The following is a 19,348-nucleotide window of genomic DNA, read 5'->3' as shown; positions in this document are numbered from 1 at the left end:
TACCATAGACAATGAAGTCATCCCAATACTAAATATATGCACCAAATGGTGTGGCATTTAAATTTTTAAAGGAAAAGCTGAATGAGTTACAGGAGTAACTCATTTTTATTATTTTACATAATAAAACTATACTAGTAGAGGGACTTCGATTTCCCTGTGTCAGAACTCAATAAATCTAAACAAAAAATAAACAAAAGAAGTTAAGGAGGTTAATAAAATTCTGGACAGTTAGATATGATAGATCACTGGAGAAAACTGAATGGGAATGGAAAGGAATATATACCTTTTCTTCAGCAGTATATCACACCTACACCTACAGATTAAAAACCTCACAACCAAATGCAGAAAAGCAGAAATAGTAAATGAATCCTTTTGAGATCATAATGCAATAAAAATTATATTCAATGGACAATGGAGAGATTAAAAACTAATTGGAAACTAAACGATAAGTGGGTCAAAGAGAAAATAGAATCAATTTCATCAAAGAAAATTACAACAATGAGACAATATACCAAAATTTATGGGATGCAGCCAAAGCAATACTTGGGAAATTCTCTATCTCTAATTGTTTACATCAATAAAATAGAGAAAAAGTTGATCAATGACTTGGGCATGCAATGAAAAACTAGAAAAAGAACAAATTAAAAATCCCTAATTAAACACCAAATTGGAAATCCTGAAAATCAAAGGAGAGATTGATCAAATTAAAACTAAGAAAACCTTTGACCTAATAAAACTAGAAGCTGGTTTTATGAAAAAAAAAAGGAAAGTAGAAAACTAAATTATGAAATTAGTAGTATCAAAACTGAAAGGGATGAATTCACCACCAATAAGGAGGAAATTAAGGCAATCATTAGGAAATATTTTGCCCTATTATATGCCAATAAATTTGACAATTTAAATAAAATGGATAAATAGTTACAAAAATATATATTGCCCAGATTAACAGAAGAAGAAATACATAAATAACTCAGTCTTAGAAAAAGAAATTGAACAAACCATTGTTGAACTTCCTAAGAAAAAATCCCCAAGACCAAATCAGATAGATTCACAAGTGAATTCTCTCAGACATTTAAAGAACAATTAATCCCAATACTATATAAACTATTTGGGGAAATGAGTGAAGAAAGAATCCTATCAGATTACTTTTACAACACAAATATAGCGCTGATATCTAAACAAGGAAGAGCCAAAACAGAAAAAATTTCTAGACCAATTTCCCTAATGAGTATTGATCCAAAAAATGTAAATAGAATACTAGCAAAGAGATTACAACAATATATCACAAGGATCATACACTATGACCAGGTGGGTTTATACCAGCAATGCAGAGCTGATTCAATATTAGGAAAATTATCAGCATAATTGACCATAGAAATAACAAAACCAACAAAAACATCATATGATTACCTCAATAGATATAGAAAAAGCCTTTGGTTTTTGGTTTTATTTTGTTTTCAATAGCTTTACCTTTTTAAAATAAAATCCCAATCCTAAAAAAAAAAAAAGAAAAGAAAAAGCCTTTGACAAAATATAGCACCCATTCCTATTAAGAACTCTAGACAGGGGCAGCTAGGTGGCGCAGTGGATAGAGCACCAGCCCTGGAGTCAGGAGTACCTGAGTTCAAATCCGGCCTCAGACACTTAACACTTACTAGATGTGTGACCCTGGGCAAGTCACTTAGCCCCAATTGCCTCACCAAAACAAAACAAAAACAAGAACTCTAGACAGCATAGGAATAAATGAGCTTATCTTAAAATGATATGTAATATTTATCTAAAATCATCAGCAAGCATTATCTGTAACAGGGACAAGCAAGAGGCCTTCCTAGTACAGTCAGACTAGCAAGGATACCCATTATCATGTCTGTTATTTAATATTGTACTAGAAATGTTAGCTATAGGGGCAGCTAGGTGGCACAATGGATAAAGCACTGGCCCTGGATTCAGGAGGACCTGAGTTCAAATCCGGCCTTAGACACTTAATACTTAACTAGCTGTGTGACCCTGGGCAAGTCACTTAACCCTCATTGTCCCACAAAAAAAATGTTAGCTATAGCAATGAGAAGGGGCAGCTAGGTGGTGCAATGGATAGAGCACCAGCCCTGGATTCAAGAGGACCTGAGTTCAAATCCAGCCTCAGACACTTACTAGCTGTGTGACCCTGGGCAAGTCACTTAACCCCAATTGCCTCACCAAAAAAAAAAAAAGCATGTAAGCTATAGCAATGAGAAGAAAAAGAAATTAAAGGAATTAGAATAGGCAGTGAGGAAGCAAAACTATCATTCTTTGAAGATGATGTTACACTTAGAAAATCCTAGAGAATCAAATTAAAAACTACTTGAAATTATTAACAACTTTAGCAGAGTTGCAAGATACAAAATAAATCTACATAAATCATCTCTGAACAATTGGAAAAATGTTCATTGCTCATGGGTAGGCCGAGCCAATATAATAAAAATGATAATTCTACCTAAATTAATCTATTAGGTGCCATACCAATCAAACTATCAAAAAGTTATTTTTATAGACCTAGAAAAGAATTAAGTTCATCTAGAAGAACAAGAGAATAAAAATGTGAAAGAAGGTGGTGTAGTCTCAAACTGAATTTTAAAGCAGTAATTATCAAAAGATCTGGTACTGGCTAAGAAATAGAGTGGTGGATCAATGCAATAGATTAGGTACAAATTACATTATGGTAAATGACCGTAGTAATCTATGATGAATCCAAAGATCCAAGCTTTTGGAACAAAACTTCATTATTTAGCAAAAGTCATTGGGAAAATTGGAAAACATTATGGCAGAAACTAGACATAGACCAACATTTCACACAGTATACCAAAATATGGCCAAAATAGGTACATGATTGTGAAACAACAAGCAAATTAGGAGGACATGAAATAGTTTATCTGTCAAATTTATGGATTAGGGAAGAATTTAGGACCAAAGAAAATGCAGAGAGCATTAAAATGTAAAATAGATCATTTTGATTATATAAAATTAAAAAGCTTTTACACAAACAAAACCAATGCTAGCAAAACTATAAGAAAAGCAGGAAACTGGGAAAGAATTTTTGCAACAAGTGTCTCTGATAAAGGCCTCATTTCTCAAATATATAGAGAACCGAATCTTATTTATAAAAATACAAGTCATTCTCCAATTGATAAAAATTCAAATGATATGAACAGTTTTCAAAGAAATCAAAGCTATCTAGTCATGAAAAAATGCTTTACATCACTATTGCTTAGAGAAATGCAAATTAAAACAGCTCTGATGTACCACCTCACATGTATCAGAGTGGCTAATATGACAAAAAAAAAAGAAAATGTTCAATGTTGGACAGGATGTGGGAAAACTAGAACACATATTCACTCTTGGTAGAGCTATGAACTGATCCTGTCATTCTGGAAAGCAATTTAGAACTATGCTCAAAGGACTATAAAACTGCATGCCCTTTGACCCAGCAATACCACTGCTAGGTTTATATTCCAAAGACATCCCAAAAAAGAGAAAAAGACCTATTTGTATAAAAATATAACAGCTCTTTTTCTCATGGCAAAGAATTGGAAGTCAAAGGGATGCTCATTAATTGGGGAATGGCTAAACAAGCTGTGGTATATAATTTTTTGTTTTGTTTTGTTTTTTGTTTTTTGTTTTTGTTTTGTTTTTGCGGGGCAATGGGGCTTAAGTGACTTGCCCAGGGTCACACAGCTAGTAAGTGTCAAGTGTCTGAGGCCGGATTTGAACTCAGGTACTCCTGAATCCAGGGCCGGTGCTTTATCCACTGTGCTATCTAGCCGCCCCTGTGGTATATAATTTTAATGGAATATTATTGTGCTATAAGAAATGACAAGCAGTAAGATTTCAGAAAAACCTAGAAACTGATATATAGAAAAGTGAGCAGAACCAGGAGAACACTACACATTAACAGCAATAATTGTTCAGTGAAGAACTGTGAATGACTTAGCTACCTAAGACAGTCTTAAAGGATGAATGGTGAAGCATACTATCCATCTCCAGAAAAAGAACTGATACTGTTTGAATACAGACTGAAGCATGCTATTTTTCATTTTCTTCCATTCTTTTTCTTTTATTGGTGTCTTCTTATACAAAATGACTAATATGAAAATGTTTTACATAATTGGACTTGTATAACCCATACCTGATTACTTATGGTCTCAGGGAGGGGGGAGAGGAGGGGAGGGAGTGATAGAATTTGTAACTCAAAACTTCTTTTAAAATGTTAAAAATTGGGGGCAGCTAGGTGGCACAGTGGATAGAGCACCAGCTCTGGATTCAGGAGTACCTGAGTTCAAATCCAGCCTCAGACAATTGACACTTACTAGCTGTGTGACCCTGGACGAGTCACTTAACCCCAATTGCCTCACCAAAAAAAAAAAGTTAAAAATTGTTTTAACCTGTAATGGGGGGGGGGATGGAAATTTTATATTTTTTTTTTTCAAAATGATAGGGGTCAAATTAGATGGTATGCTTGGTCTTTTCCAGCTCTAAATTCCACAACATATGACTTTGTTGCAGATGGTGTGGGACGTGTCCTTTGGCATTTTAGAAGAATTGAAACTGAAAGTCAATGTTACTTTGCCTTCAGAAGTATTTTATGGTTCTGTAAGTTTATAATTCTGCCTCTTTTTCTCTGTTTTCTGATATTTGAGGTGTGGAAATTTATTTTGATTTGGGGACCCTACCTTTGGGCTGAGATTGGAAAGCCTTAGGCCCTCAGGGTCAGCTGAGCGAGAAAGCCCCATGGGCTGTGCAAGATGCTGGGTCAGACAGCTGCGGGGAATAAGCCCCCAGCTCCCTCCGACCTGAGCGGAGGTATCTGAGAGATGCTGGGCTCTGGCGTAGCCTGTGCTGAGGCATGAGCTGCTCGAGTACCCCCACCCCCCACCTGCAGCCCTGACTAGCAGATTAGCTTGGTCTGTGGGGGGTGCAGGCAGCCCCGAGATTTGAGTGGAGAGAAGAAAAGGTGTATATATAGACCTAGGAGGATTAGCTTTTAAATTTAAGAGGGGGGGGGGTGTTGAGGAGATTAGAGAGTTTTTTGGTTGGAATGGACAAGGGGGTTCGGGACAAGGACGGGCAAGAGAGGCTGAGAAGAGGTCAAGCGGCTGAGGAGATTAGAAAGGAGAGACAGGGATGAGAAGAACAGCAATGCAGGACTAGGAGCAAAGGCGGCAGGAGGCATCGGAGAGCACAGAAGGGTCAGCACAGGGTACAGGTTGGAGAAAGTGAAGATTAAGAGGAGTTAGAAGAAAGTAGCTGAGCAAGGAAAGTGTAGCATGCCCTGAGGCAGGAGGCGGCTAAGGCCCTTATTGTATTCAAGAAGTTCAAATGGCAGCAGGTGGGAAAGAGACCGCAGGAAAGCAGTCAGGTTATACATTTTATTTCCCTGTATTCTTAATTTTAAATAGTATCTCATAAATAAACTCTCCTTTGATTATTTAGTTAAGAGGCTTCTTAATATTTTGCTTATCAATTTGGGAGTGGAGCAGTGTGGTGGAACTTTATAAACGGCCTACGTTAAAATAATAGCAGTCAGATAGCTAGTCAACAGTCAACAGTCCCCAGATTAGTCTTCCATAGATCAGTCTCCCCAAAATTAGGCTAGTCAATTCAAAATATTTTCACATTTGAATGGCAACCGCGGCAGGACATACAGCCCAATTATAATTTTTCTAAACTTAGCATTTTTCATATGATCATAATTTTTCACAAATCCAATTATTATCATTTTTCCAGGTTAGGTTAGTTATAGTTAATAATTATTTCTTTTTACAGAGGTCACAGTGTTAAACAGTGAATAATCTTTAATACCATAGGCCTCAGTTTGAATATTTAAACTATGTATAAGCTTGGGAATTGCCCCAGTCTTTCTCCTAAACTCCAATCTCACATCTCCAATTGCCTTTCAGATATCTTGGACTGGATATCCTGTAAACATCTTAAAGGCAATATATCCAAAATAACTCATTATCTTTCCCCCTAAATCCACCCGTCCACCTCCCTCCTACCATCACTGTTAGCATGGAGGGCAACAGCATCCTCCCAGTCCATAGGTTTGTAGTCTAGGAGTCATCCTGCATTGCTCACTATCTCATCCTCCATATCCAAACTCTTGCCAAGGCAAGATCTCCTTCTCTCTTCTGACACTGCCATCATTCTAGTGTAGGCTTTCATCATCTCACACCTAGATCATTACAGCAGCCTACTTGTGGGTCTGCCTGCCTTAAGTCTCCCCACAAACAGATAAAAAATACTCTGTTTGGCATTCAAAGCCCTTCCTAACCTAATCCCCTCCTGCCTAACCAGTCTTGCACCTTAATCTCAGCATGTACTTTTTGATCCAGTTACACCAGCCTCCTGGTTGTTCCAAGAACAAGAAACATCTCCCAGCTCTGGGCATTCTCTCTGACTGTCCCCCATGCCTGGAATGCTCTTCCTCTTCCATTCTGACTAGTGACCTCGTTGGTTTCCTTCCTGTAGAGGAAGGCTTCCCCAGCCCCTCTTGATTCGAGTTCCCTCTGTTAATAATTTCCTATTTATCCGATATATAGGGCCAGCTGGGTGGCTCAGTGAATAAATCACTGAGCTTGGAGTCAGGGGAACTCGAGTTCAAATCTCACTTCAGACACTTACTAGCTGTATGACCCTGGGCAATTCACTTAATCCCAATTGTCTTAAAACATTTGGGACCATCTCCAGTCAGCCTGATCTATATCTTGACACTGGACCCAGATAGTTCTGGAGGAAAGAGTGAGGTTGGTGACCTTGCACAGCCCTCCCTCACTTTAAAAAAAAAAATCCAATTCACTGTAAGTCATGACATTACCCTGATGTTCATGGTCCTTTTTGAGAGCAAAGGACAAGCAACAACGGCAATCCTATATATAGCTTGCTTTGTGTATGTTTGCTAGCATGTTGTCTCTCCCATGAGGCTGTAAACTCCTTAAAGGCAAGGATTGTTTTTTGCCTCTTTTTTTATCCCCAGCACTTAGCGCAGTGTCTGGCACATGGTAGGCATTTAATAAGTATTGATTGATTCATTCATATTTATTGTTAAGCACACATGTGAAAGGCATTGTGTGTTAGGTAATAGAGGAAATAAAAACCTAAATAAGATGTAGTTTGAAGAAGTCACTGTTAGCTCTCTTTTAATTGGCATTTGAGCCAGGCTTTGAAGAAAGAGAAAAATTTCAACAGGCAAAGATAGAGAGGGTATTGCAGTCATAAAGAAATATGTGAGCAAAAGCATGGAAACAAGATAAGAGTGAGACACGTTTGTGGGAACAGCAGGAATGGGGCAAGTCGTCCAATTTGGGCAAAGAGAATGCAGAAAAGAGAGTAGAGAGGGAAGTCTGAAAAGATAGATCAGAGCCTAGTTACAGATGGCCCAGAATGCCAAGCCAAGGAATTTAGACTTTGGTGGGCAGGGGAGAACTTCTAGGCTGTGGAAAGATATAATCATATCTCTTGCTAAGGGTGATTTAATCCATGCAATCCCTTTGTGCTTCTCTCATGTTCTCATTGCTGAAGCAGCTTGGTTTTACTTGGATGTGGAGGCAGAAGACATGGGTTTTTGTTGCCTCCCAGGTAAAATACAAAATTTTCAATTTAGCACTTAAAGCCTTCCACACGATCTGGCTCCATAGTCTTGTCTAATCTTATTTCTTATTTTAGGGACACTCCTTTACAGGCAATTGGCTTAAACTGGTTTCCCCTTTGCTACATTTCAGCTCCCACCCCCTGCTCCTTTGCTTAGGTAGTGCCCCATATCTGACACTCCCTTCCTCCTCTCCACCTCATAGAATTAAGCTTCTCTCTCAGTTCTTTTCAATGCCACTTGTTAGCACAAAACCTTCTCTCACCTCTGCAGTTCTTTTAGTGCTTCCTCTTTTTTAATTACTTTGTAATTCCAAAGAACTCATGATGGAAAATGTTCTCCACATGCAGAGAAAAAGAACTGTAGATTCTGAATGCAGATTGAACTATACTGTTTCCACTTCGTTTTTTTTCTTTTATGAGGTTTTTCCCTTTTGTTCTGATTCTTCTTTCACAACATGACTAATGCATAAATCTCTTTAATGTGATTGTATGTATATAACCTATATCAGATTGCTTGCTGTCTTGGGGAGGGAAGGGAGGGAGAAAAATTTGGAACTAAAAATCTTATGAAAACAAATGTTGAAAACTGAATTACTTTGTATTTCATTGTATAGATTTAATTGCAGATGTTTTACCCCCTCTACAGGAATCTTAAGCTCCGTGTTAAATGAAGACTGGTTTTGTCTTTGTTTCCTAACACAGGGCCTATCATATTGTATACACAATTAATGTTTGCTGAATTCAACTGAATCCTGACCCTTCTACTTACAATCAGTTCTGAGCCTCAATTACTTCATCTATAAACTGGGCCTAAATATGTACTATCTAACTCAGAGTCATTACGGGTATCAAATGAGATAATAGAACACCCTTTGTCAATCTTAAAGTGCTTCATAAATGTTAATTGTTACAAGATTTATTTCATGTTTCTGTGATTAAAGAGTCCTACCTGTCATTTACTTTGCCCATAAGGTCCTGGGTGCTTTTGCACTCACAGCATTGCTTAATAAAGAGGAATGAATGTAGTGGATCTTTTCCTCTGATTATTGTTTGTTTTTCTAATTAGCTAAACCTTGAGGCCTGCTTTCTTCTCACCATTCAAGCTGCCCTTCAGATGGTGCTAACTGACTTTCCATGGTTGACTTCTTTTCTTGAAATAATATTAGCTTTTGGGGTAAGTTCTAAATATTTTGAATCTTAAATGATTAAAGCAATTTCCCCCATTTTTTTTTTCTTTTTCAAAAGACCTCCAAGCATGGTGGCACATGTCTATAATCTCTGCTGTAGGGATGATGAGGTTGGCAGATTTCTTAAACTTGGGAGTTCTTAGCTGCATTGACCTAAGCCATTTCAATCTCTACATTAGGTTGGACATTAATATTATGAATCCCTTGGGGTGAGAGACCACTATATTGCATTGGGAGGCCATGAACCAGCCCAGGTCAGAAATGGAGCCGGGAAAAACTCCTGTGTGGATCAAAGTGGTATCGGGCTATGAGGAACCCCTATATTTCCAGCCTATGGGCATGAATCTTTAAAAAAGAAAAAATCTGAACCCAGGTACTAACAGTCATAAATACAAAGATAATCCCTAACCCTTTAGCCCACATCCAGTCTTCACCAGGTTTGAATTCTATCTCTACACTATTCCCTGTCACCACCCTTTTCCTTCCTCTCTATTCCTATTGCCATAATGATGCATTCAGACTCTCTTTACTACCTGACTGAAATTCTTCAATCAATAGCCTCCTCCTACCTGCATCCTTGCATTCACCACCACCCCAAATACACAAATACCCCCTATTCCATTCTTTATCCTATTACCAGATTAACCTTTACTAGGCATGACTACAGTAGTCCATAGGGAGCCCTTGGAGGGATTTAAACAGGGGAATGACATGATGAATCCACACTCCTTATCCTGGCGGTGGAGGCCCTTCATTACACTGATTTTCCTCCTGAGTCTACTTGTACTCTATGTACCAGCAAACTGGACTACTCCTGTCCTCATACAGAACTAGCTTTCTCTCTCTGTCCCATTGCCCAAGATGAGATAGACACTGCCCCTTCTCTTAGCCCTCTCCCAGATCTGTGCCTTCTGAAATCCTAACCATCCTTCAAGACTAGCTCAAGTGATGTCAAGTCCATGAAGCCTCTTCTGATCCCTAAATACTAACACTAAACTCCTTTAGAAAAAATGATATTGGGGCAGCTAGGTGGCGCGGTGGATAGAGCACTGGCCCTGGAGTCAGGAGGACCTGAGTTCAAATCCGGCCTCAGACACTTGACAACACTTACTAGCTGTGTGACCCTGGGCAAATCACTTAACCCCAATTGCCTCACTTTAAAAAAAAAAAATATTTTCCTTTTCCTGACCTCCCTAAAGGACTTGTACTTGTCTTATAATCACACCATATAGATGCTCTTTGGCATTGTAGTTATTATGCATTTGTATAAAAATCCATATGGTATATTGGATAAAAGTACTGGGCTTGGGTCATGCTAGATGGCAGAGTGACAGGAAGAAGTACAGCAGTCTCCACTTAACTCCTAAACATATCTAGAAAATGCACAAGATCTGATTCTGATGAGGAAATACAAGAAAAAAGTGACAGCAAGTAATTTTTCTAGCCTAGGTAAGGATAGGAAGACAGATTTGTGGTTATTGGGAATGGCATCTGACCAGAAGAATGCCAAGTGATGCAGTCCATCTCAAAGATAGGTGATACAACTGGAGCCAAGCGGCAGCTCTGTTGCTCATTGCCTAATTCCAGGTCATAGATGCAGGGAGAACTAAAGAGGGGACCAGCCTCTGGGGGTGGCATTCCAGGTGAAGAGTAGTTGCTGGTCTCAGGCTATATATCAGACAAGGAGATCATCCAGGAAATGGAATAGCAGAGAGAAAGGAGATAGGACATATGCATTTGCCTTTGTGTCACTTTATTAATCCTGGAGGGAAAGAGCCCAGCATTCAGCTGGGTCCACCTCTGATCCCCCAGAATTCCTTTGGGCCAGAGAACCAAGGCTAATAAACCATGAGTTACCCAGCATGGAGGGAGACCAGACACTTTGAGATGTAGCCTCCAAGGCATCTGCCATCAAAGGTGGGGAGGATTAAACAAAGAACAATAATGGAAAATAAGGGGAAAAGGACTGAAATTGCCAAAGGTCTCAGGAGAAAGAAAACTAAATTAAAGACCTTCAGCATAAGCAGATAAACCAACAGGGAAGATGCTAATAGCAAAAGGACACGTGGCCTCCAAATCAGATTAGAGAATTTGGGCTTCTATGAACAAGTATTATAAGACAAAGGAAAATTATTCCAATAACTGAAGCAGAAGACCTTGTGGGACTGCTGCAAGAGAGAACTGAATGGTAAGAATTCACAGTGGCTGGTCTCACTAAACAATAGAAAGATAATTAATGTAAATATATAGAAATGTAGGGCATTCTGGAAAAAGAAAAGCAAAAAGCAGTAACATTAAAGGAAAGCATTGTCTCCATACAAGCAAAACTTAATTGATCTTGAACACAAAATGAATAGAGATAACTTAAGAATTAGAGGGCAAGTCAAAATACCTGAACACCATAATGCAAAAAAATAATACAAGAAAACTGCCCAGACCATCTCAACAAAGAAAACAAAAGTGCCAGTCCAAAGAATCCCCAGATCACCTCCAGAAGCAAACTCCAAGACAGTAACTAGAGGCTAAATTTAACCATTCCACTAACAAATGACAAATTCTGTAAGAAACCAGGAAAAAGACCTTCAAATAGAAAGGAAATCTTAATTTTTGTTATTGTTGTTCAGTCATTTCGGTCATGCCTGGATCTTTATGACCCCATTTGGGATTTCCTTGGCAAACATACTGGAATGGTTTACCATTTCCTTCTCAGGCTCATTTCCAGATGAAGAAACTAAGGCTAACAAGGTGAAGTGATTTGCCCAGGATCACATCTAGTAATCGTTTGAGGCTGGATTTGAATTCTGGAAGATGAATCTTCCTGACTCTAGGCCTAGCACCTCACCACCTAGCTGTAATTTTGAATTTTGAATAACACAAAACTGAACTGAACCCACTGAAAACCAGAAGAAAGAATGAATTAATGTCTTCGGTAGAGTAAAGGAACTCAAGATGTAATGCAACTTAAGGTGACTTACCCTGCAAATCTGAGCCTAACCATAAACTTAAAAAAGATAAACATTCGATCAAAAAGAGGTATTTGAAACATTCCTTGAAAGAAAACCAGACAAAAAAGTTATTTGCTTCTCAAATACCCAAGGCAACAGAAATATGATGAACACAGAGACCTTGGAAGAAATTTCTTTCTAAATGTACACAAAAAGTCATGAGTGAAAGCAGATAGTGGAGAAACAGGCCTGAAACCTAATGGATAAAACCTCATAACATTTAACCTATTAGAAAATCCACAGGTTTTGTGGGACTAAATTACAGAATGAGTGGACACAAAGGGGTTGAGAGGAGGAAGAGGGTAGAGAGGAATATGTGATGTACCCTAGTCAGGTTAAGGGCTAACAACGAAGGGAAAATAACCTTTGTGGTCTCTCAGGAAAAAAGAGAGCCTGGAGAGAGTGACTGAGAAGAGTGGAAGGGCATGGATCCAGGGTGGAGATTTTGAGGCAAATGGAGAAAAAATAACCAAGGGGCAGGCAGAAGTCAGTAATAAACTGATTGGGAACATAAGAAGACAGTCTTCTTCACCTACAAGAATGTTTTTTCTAAGAAGGAGGCACAACAGAAATGGGGGAAAGGGCATATGGGGCAAGATCCACAAGGCAATAATATAGAAACTTTAGAAGAAGGAGCCTAAAATAGGTACCATATAAGTTTTAATTCCATGGAGAATGCAGACACTAAAGGCCTAAATAATTATAAGGACCACAGATTAAACAATATAAGTCTCAAACAGACAAAAGGGGAAGATAAATAATAAAGAGAATGAAGGGAAAATATTTTTTTTTCTTTTTTTAGAAAAGGACACAGGAAATTATATTTTAAAAACTAGCAAACGAAAGGAAAGTGCAGAGGAGGGTTATTACTTGACTACTTAACTGAGGGGAAAATGGGAAGTATTAAATTAACTAGGTAAAATAAAGGGAAAGCAGAACTTAAGCATAATCCAGTCAAGGTAACTTGGGCTGGAAAGTGCACTGAAGTGAGATCTCTCACCTCTATTTATATCCCTCAAGGGGTCCCCTCCAACCAATCACATTAAGGCATTTTACTATTCCTCATTTACATACTTTCACCCTATCAACATGGCATAACAATAACAACCAATCAGATTGTACCAAGTAGACCAATCACAGTGCTAGAAACTAGTCAGGTGGTACCGGTTGACTAATCAGATTTTACAGACTATGATACCAGGCCATAACTTATTCTGGGCAAGAATGTTGGCTCCTCCTCAGAACAATGCTGTGTTAACATGCATAAATCTTCAAGAGAAGAGGAAAAAAAAAACACCTTACTTGGGGTTTGACCAATCAGATTGTTCCATTTATCAACCAATCAGATTGCGGCCTTAGGCCCCAACCCTATGCTGGAGTAAGAATGTCCCCATTTCCCACTAAACAGTGCTTGTGTAAACATAACCTTTCAAAACAAAACTCAAGTCAGGGCTTGAGCTCCAAGTCAAGTGGGAATCACCTCAGGCACCTCAAGGTGAACTCCCAGCCCCACTCCCACAAAACCCAGGCCCTACTCAGGCCTAAGGCCCAGGAGCCTCTGCTCCTCAGAGCCTCGTGTGCCAGGCAGCCCCCTGCTGGGAGTTTTGGGCAACAAAGCTGTAGGACCTGAAACCAGACTCACTCTCTGCCTTTAGGGCTCTGGGAAGAGTCCAAATAAGAGTCTTTTCTCTCAGGACTAAACAGTCCAATAAAAGAAAAAAGTAACAGATTGAATCTGCCCCACCAACAAAACACATTTAAAAAACAAAGACCCAGAATAAAATGAGGGGCATACAAGTGCAATCATGCTATCAAACAAACCAAAAACATTAAAAACATTTTTTGGGGGGAGGATATCCCAAAAATTCTCAAGTTTTAAGCTATTAAAACTTAAAACTTCAACTACACAAAGATTTTTGGGGACCCTATAAATGTTTAAAGCTACCACAGCCCTTGATGGTGACTGAACATTGTGAATGCTTTTATTTATAAATGTGAGTCACTTTGGGGGCCTTGACATATACTTAAATGGTACTTCAGTTACCTGTATGGGATGTTAAGTTAGAGAGAAAGGGAAAGGGAAAAGAGAATTACAATGAAAAATTTCCTATGGCAGTGAATTAGATTTTTCTTTTTTAACTTTCCTAGAAAAATTTCTGGGCACTAAAGCTATTTTTGGAAGGCCTCTTGTACCAAATGCCTGTTCTTCATGATGTTGTCAGTATGATTGCCAGAGATCTGAGTTACCAGAAACACACTCTGCTAAAATTGTAAGTCTTTCCTCCTTGAACTACTCATTTAGAAAATGCCAGAAAGCAAACCTGAGTGAGCAGTTGGTGCTTATCAGATAATGATTGGTACCAATCTGTTGCCAAGTGGTAGTTGATGAACGCAATTGTCCTGGCCACTTATTTCAGGATGGGGTCTTCTGATGCATGGAAAGAAAATTTACTTTCCTTCTATTCCTCATCCCAAATCGAAGAAATGTAACCTTGAATATTTTGTGTAGAGAAAATTGGCTTTCTGTGAGGCTTTGTGAATTTTTTATATTCCACAGTTATGAGTGAGTCATGATTCTGTTAATAGGCCTTAGAAGGCACAGCTGCTCTGCTATAAGTAATTTCTGTTTCACAAGTCACTGGCCTCTGTTGCTTATAAATTCATAGAAATAAGAGATGTGATTTTTATATAAATGCTTTTTACCTGATAAAAGGTACTTCTGTCTCATTAAAGTTCAAGCCCAATATGCATTAACTCCATTTTATTATACGGCTTTTGTACTTCCTTGCTTTTCTTATCCAGGGTTTGTTGGGTAAGATTTCAATTATTTAAATATTTAGCATTTCAGTGAAACTATGTTTTATATTTATATGTTTGATACATATACTTGATGTATATAAAAGAGTTATGATTTCAATAAATATACATATATGTAATTTTCCTATGAAGAAAATTGTATAATGGGGAGAGTAATGATAACATATTATATTAGCCTTTTGATTACAACAAAATCACTTTCTTTAGCCTTTCTAAGTAGTAATATGAACTTTACATTTATGTTTCTACCCCATTCCTTCCCACCTTTCTGAGAAGTTCCCATTTATAGACTTGGAAGGTATTTGCTGTCAACATTAATAGGTGCTTATTGAGCATCCTCAAAATGGTTGCACTGTAGGAAAGAAAAAAGAGGCACTTGGTGTTTTTGTTATGTTGTAAGAGAGACAAAAGTGATGCTTAGCTTGTCAAGTAGGGTTAACTTAAAGCTATGACTAGATGCTAAGATGTTTGTTTGAATAGGTGGCAAACCCTGGGTCCAGACTATGTTGGGGAGCTACTCTGCCTTTTCCTGAGCTTCAGGAATTCACAGTTGCAGTCTGTTGGCATCTTTCTATCACATGTGATAATAGAAAACTTAAATCAGTGAGTATCATGAATATTAATTCTAGCATAGAATGATTTAAAAACAATTACTTATACCAATGGTGTTGTACCGATAATTTCTTTCTGACTTAGCAGCAGCATAGTCTCTTGGTCTGTAGAAAGATGTATTTTAAATGTGCTTTTAATTCTGCTGTTAGAAGGTGGGGAACTGAAAATATTTATTCAACACAGATGTGTGTGGGGGGGGGGGGTTACCAGTAATTATCCTTGATATATTTGTGTCTTTAGTATATGCAGAGGCCAGAATCCATTAAATCCTATGAACTTTGTTCTTCTAGGAAACAAAAAGTTTACATTTTCATTAGTAACCCCCTAAGAATAAATCAGTTGGCCTTTTCTAGACTAGATAGTCTCATTTATAAAAGGCTTTCTGTTATGCAAAGTTAACTAAAGTTGATTTCAGCTAAATCAAGCTGCAGTGCTCTGCACCATCTGAAACAGCTAAATGTGCAGCTCCTAAAACTTTTTTTGGTGGGGGGAATGGGGGGGATTCGGGTCGGGGAGTGTGGGGAGCAGTTCAGGCCTTGATCTAATGTTTCTGACAGTCAATATCCCTACGCACAATGGGGCCAATCCAGCTGCTCACTTCTTTCAGACCAGACTGAGCAGAGGGGGAGTTATGGGGACAGAGAAGGAGGGGAAAATTTAATTCCCTCCCCGCCAAAAAAGTTGTTTCTTTCAACTTAAAAATTCTTGTTTAGAGTATGTTCTTTTTATTATTTTTTAAGATAAGACTCAAGGGGGCAGCTAGGTGGAGCAGTGGATAAAGCAATGGCCCTGGATTCAGGAGTACCTGAGTTCAAATCCGGCCTCAGACACTTGACAATTACTAGCTGTGTGACCCTGGGCAAGTCACTTAACCCCCATTGCCCCGCAGCAAAAAAAAAAAAAAAAAAAAAAAGATAAGACTCAGAGAAGTTAGTTGTCTTTGATACTGATACTTATGGATTTCAAAGAATTAAAATGCTAAACACTGACCTTACTCTGTGGGTTTGTGAGAAGACTTGATTTCTTGTTGATGGTGTCTTTGAATCTTAAAAAAAGTAAGTAGTCTCTCACTAATTGGCACACAGTATAGCTGAATCTTGCTCTTTCCTCATTCCTAATCCTATGTAAAGGAAGACTAATAATTAGTAAATAGACTTATTTATAACCTATTCATTTTCATTTATTTCTGTTTAGAAGATGAATCAAAACTGGTTTTCTTAATTTGCTACTTGAAACATTCCCATTATAGTTAAGGGATTTTTCTTCCATTCAGACTGCATCTTCCAGATAGAACAAAAGAAAAATTCAAAGCCTAGTAGTCTTTCAGTAAGATTGATGTGTTTAGGGGGCAGCTAGGTGGCGCAGTGGATAGAGCATTGGCCCTGGATTCAGGAGGACCTGAGTTCAAAGCCGGCCTCAGACACTTAACACTTAACTAGCTGTGTGACCCTGGGCAAGTCACTTAACCCCAATTGCCTCACAAAAAAAAAAAAAAGATTGATGTGTTTAGAGAAAGTTGTGTTGGGTTGTTTTTGTTTTTGGTGAGGGGCAATTGGGGTTAAGTGACTTGCCCAGGGTCACACAGCTAGTAAGTGTTAAGTGTCTGAGGCTGGATTTGAACTCAGGTACTCCTGAATCCAGGGCCAATGCTCTATCCACTGTGCCATCTAGCTGCCCCAACTCTATGCAATTAAAAAAAAAAAACTTTCCCGGGGCTGAACTGTAAGTCAGTCTTGTGAATCTGAATCCTGAAACTTGCACATTTTATGTGGGAAAATAGCATGATCAGTGAAGATATCAAAAGAAAAAATAATTGTGTTACCTTTTTTTTTAGGTGTCCTTGGGCAAAGTCACTTGATGTTTTTCGTCTCAAAGTAAGTCTGTGTTCATTCATGAGAAAAACTTTTTTTAAAGCATAGGATCAAAAAAATATTTTAGGTGGCACAGTGGATAAAGCACTGGCCCTGGATTCAAGAGGACCTGAGTTCAAATCCAGTCTCAGACACTTGACACTTACTAGCTGTGTGACCCTGGGCAAGTCACTTAACCCTCATTGCCCCAGCCCCCCCAAAATTTTTTTAAAGCATAGGATCTTCTCATACATTGTATGTGTTGAAGTGATTTACCAAATTATGACATTTTCCCTTTTTGCCTTGTTTTGTTACCTTATTTTCTCTCCTTGGAGTGCAGTTGCTTTTCACATAATCCTGTGTTTCATAACGATCTGTGTAAGATCAGCCAAGTTATCAGATAAAGTGGGCATTTTGGTTTCATTTTTGCCCATATTAGTTCTGCCAGTGGTATAGAATATTTCACCCATTTGTTCACCATGTACTTTACTTTCACTTTGTGATAGAGACAGACAGCTTAAGAATTAAGATCTACTTTTTGGCTTGAAATGACCTAGGAAGCTAAGAGGACTAAAAATGCATATCAGTAAAGCATATTTGAAATGTAAAGCGGGCAAGTTCCATGTATAAAGAAAACTCTTTAGTGAACCTCTTTGCCAAAATAAGAATTCTTCTGTAATGTGACTATTCACCCTCTCCCCCAAATTTGTTTCTTATTTTTAGAGTTGAAGTTATTGTGTGTTCTGAGAGCACTATGTGTCTGTACTTCATTTTCAGTGATTATTTAGTCCTCTGCCTTTCTGTTAATCTCCCAAAAGAATACTACATATTGGAATGGTATATTGGAAAGATTATGTTATGGAAAGAGGACCTGGGTTCCAGAGACAGCTCTGCTTCTGGGTGACTTGAAGCAAATCCTTTCCTCTCTTTACCCATCTGTAAATTGAGAGTTAGATGAGATGATCTCTAATGTTTATTCTAAGTCCTATGACCCTACAAATGTTTTGCATTCTCTGGTACTTTTAACACTTTTTAGGTGTTTGACTTCATACCACGATTTGTAATATTTCCTTCAGCAAATATCTGTTTTATCCCTTTGTTGTCTGTGCAGGCTTTCAAAAGACCTCATCTTGAGACTGCAAATCATCTTCAGTTGAACAAATTTGTATCTATTTTGGAGAATTTGTAACTGTATTTCCTAAATCATTTCTCTTGGGAATTTGTCACAGCTCACTGCCAGACACCTACAAGCCTACCATTACTGCTTCGTGTTCAGAATTTCCTCTTTTTGTATTTTGATGTCTTGGTAGTAAGACTCCCGATTGCCAAACTTAATGGCCTGTGTTTTTATTCACCTGCGATTACATTCTGAATTGAGGGAAGTGGGGAAGAGTGCCTCATAGAAAACAAACCAGTTGGGATGTCTCAGTTATGTAGGGACAATTGTTTACCTTCACCCTACCCAGTTTTGCCCCTTCCAGGGTTTGGACAGTTATAAAATATCTAAGTTGTCATCTGACAAAGCAGGCATCCCCTGCCATGAAGATTACTCTCTCTTGCGAGTATGGTTTGAGTTAGCTGTGTTCGTACAGAAAATAACATTAAGAAGGGTAGCAGGCCCATGGGGGAAAAAAGGGACTCAGGTAGTTCCCCTTCTGGGTTAATTTTCTTTTAACCTTCAATCAGAAATCACAGGTATGGCCTTTGACCTAATATTTAAAGATCCATGTTTCCCCTTTAAATATTTAAACAAAACTGTAGTACCATAGGTTTTATAAAGGTAGATCTGAGTAAATACTCTAGATTTTCAAACCTGTTTTTTTTTTTTTTGTTTTAGTTAGAGTTGCCTAAAAGGAGGGGAGTTCAGAATTTCTCACTTTGCTGCTGTCATACGTAAATTGTCAGTAACCAGGTTCTTAATGATTTGCATTAACATTTACCATTTATGTTCTAATTCATAAAAATGGTAACAGAAGTGTATCTTGGCTTGTGTCATTTGTCCAGCCTCTGATCTGTGGTTCCTCAAGTCCCTCAAACCCTGCCGAAATTGGTATTCCCAAATGCCTCCTTTCAATTTTCTTTGAAATGATTTCTGATGTATTTTTGCACATGTGGGACTTAGAAATTACTTCATTTGTCCGACTCTAAATTATTTTTGAAAAATCATATTCAAACTTTCAGAGATTATGTAAGAAGAGTATCAGACTTTTTATTTGCTCTGCTTTAACCTCATGAAATAAAGTTTTACTTTGTT

At 38.2% G+C, this 19,348-nt stretch overlaps 1 protein-coding gene across 1 annotated transcript in view; it reads left to right on the top strand.

Annotated features, from left to right (window-relative positions):
* Positions 1-19,105, top strand: part of LOC122752958 — a 61,399-nt gene extending 42,294 nt beyond the window's left edge. The window contains exons 16-22 of the mRNA XM_043999983.1: positions 4,540-4,626; positions 7,558-7,611; positions 8,690-8,797; positions 13,964-14,085; positions 15,113-15,235; positions 17,079-17,118; positions 18,206-19,105. Of these exons, the coding sequence (XP_043855918.1) occupies positions 4,540-4,626; positions 7,558-7,611; positions 8,690-8,797; positions 13,964-14,085; positions 15,113-15,235; positions 17,079-17,118; positions 18,206-18,283 (612 nt within the window). The 3' untranslated portion in view covers positions 18,284-19,105. The remainder of the gene's footprint in view (positions 1-4,539; positions 4,627-7,557; positions 7,612-8,689; positions 8,798-13,963; positions 14,086-15,112; positions 15,236-17,078; positions 17,119-18,205) is intronic.
* Positions 19,106-19,348: the final 243 nt, after the last annotated feature.

This window comes from Dromiciops gliroides, chromosome 1, assembly GCF_019393635.1.
Source record: "Dromiciops gliroides isolate mDroGli1 chromosome 1, mDroGli1.pri, whole genome shotgun sequence".
Taxonomy (NCBI): Eukaryota; Metazoa; Chordata; class Mammalia; order Microbiotheria; family Microbiotheriidae; genus Dromiciops; species Dromiciops gliroides.
This window is presented reverse-complemented; position numbering and strand designations above follow the sequence as displayed.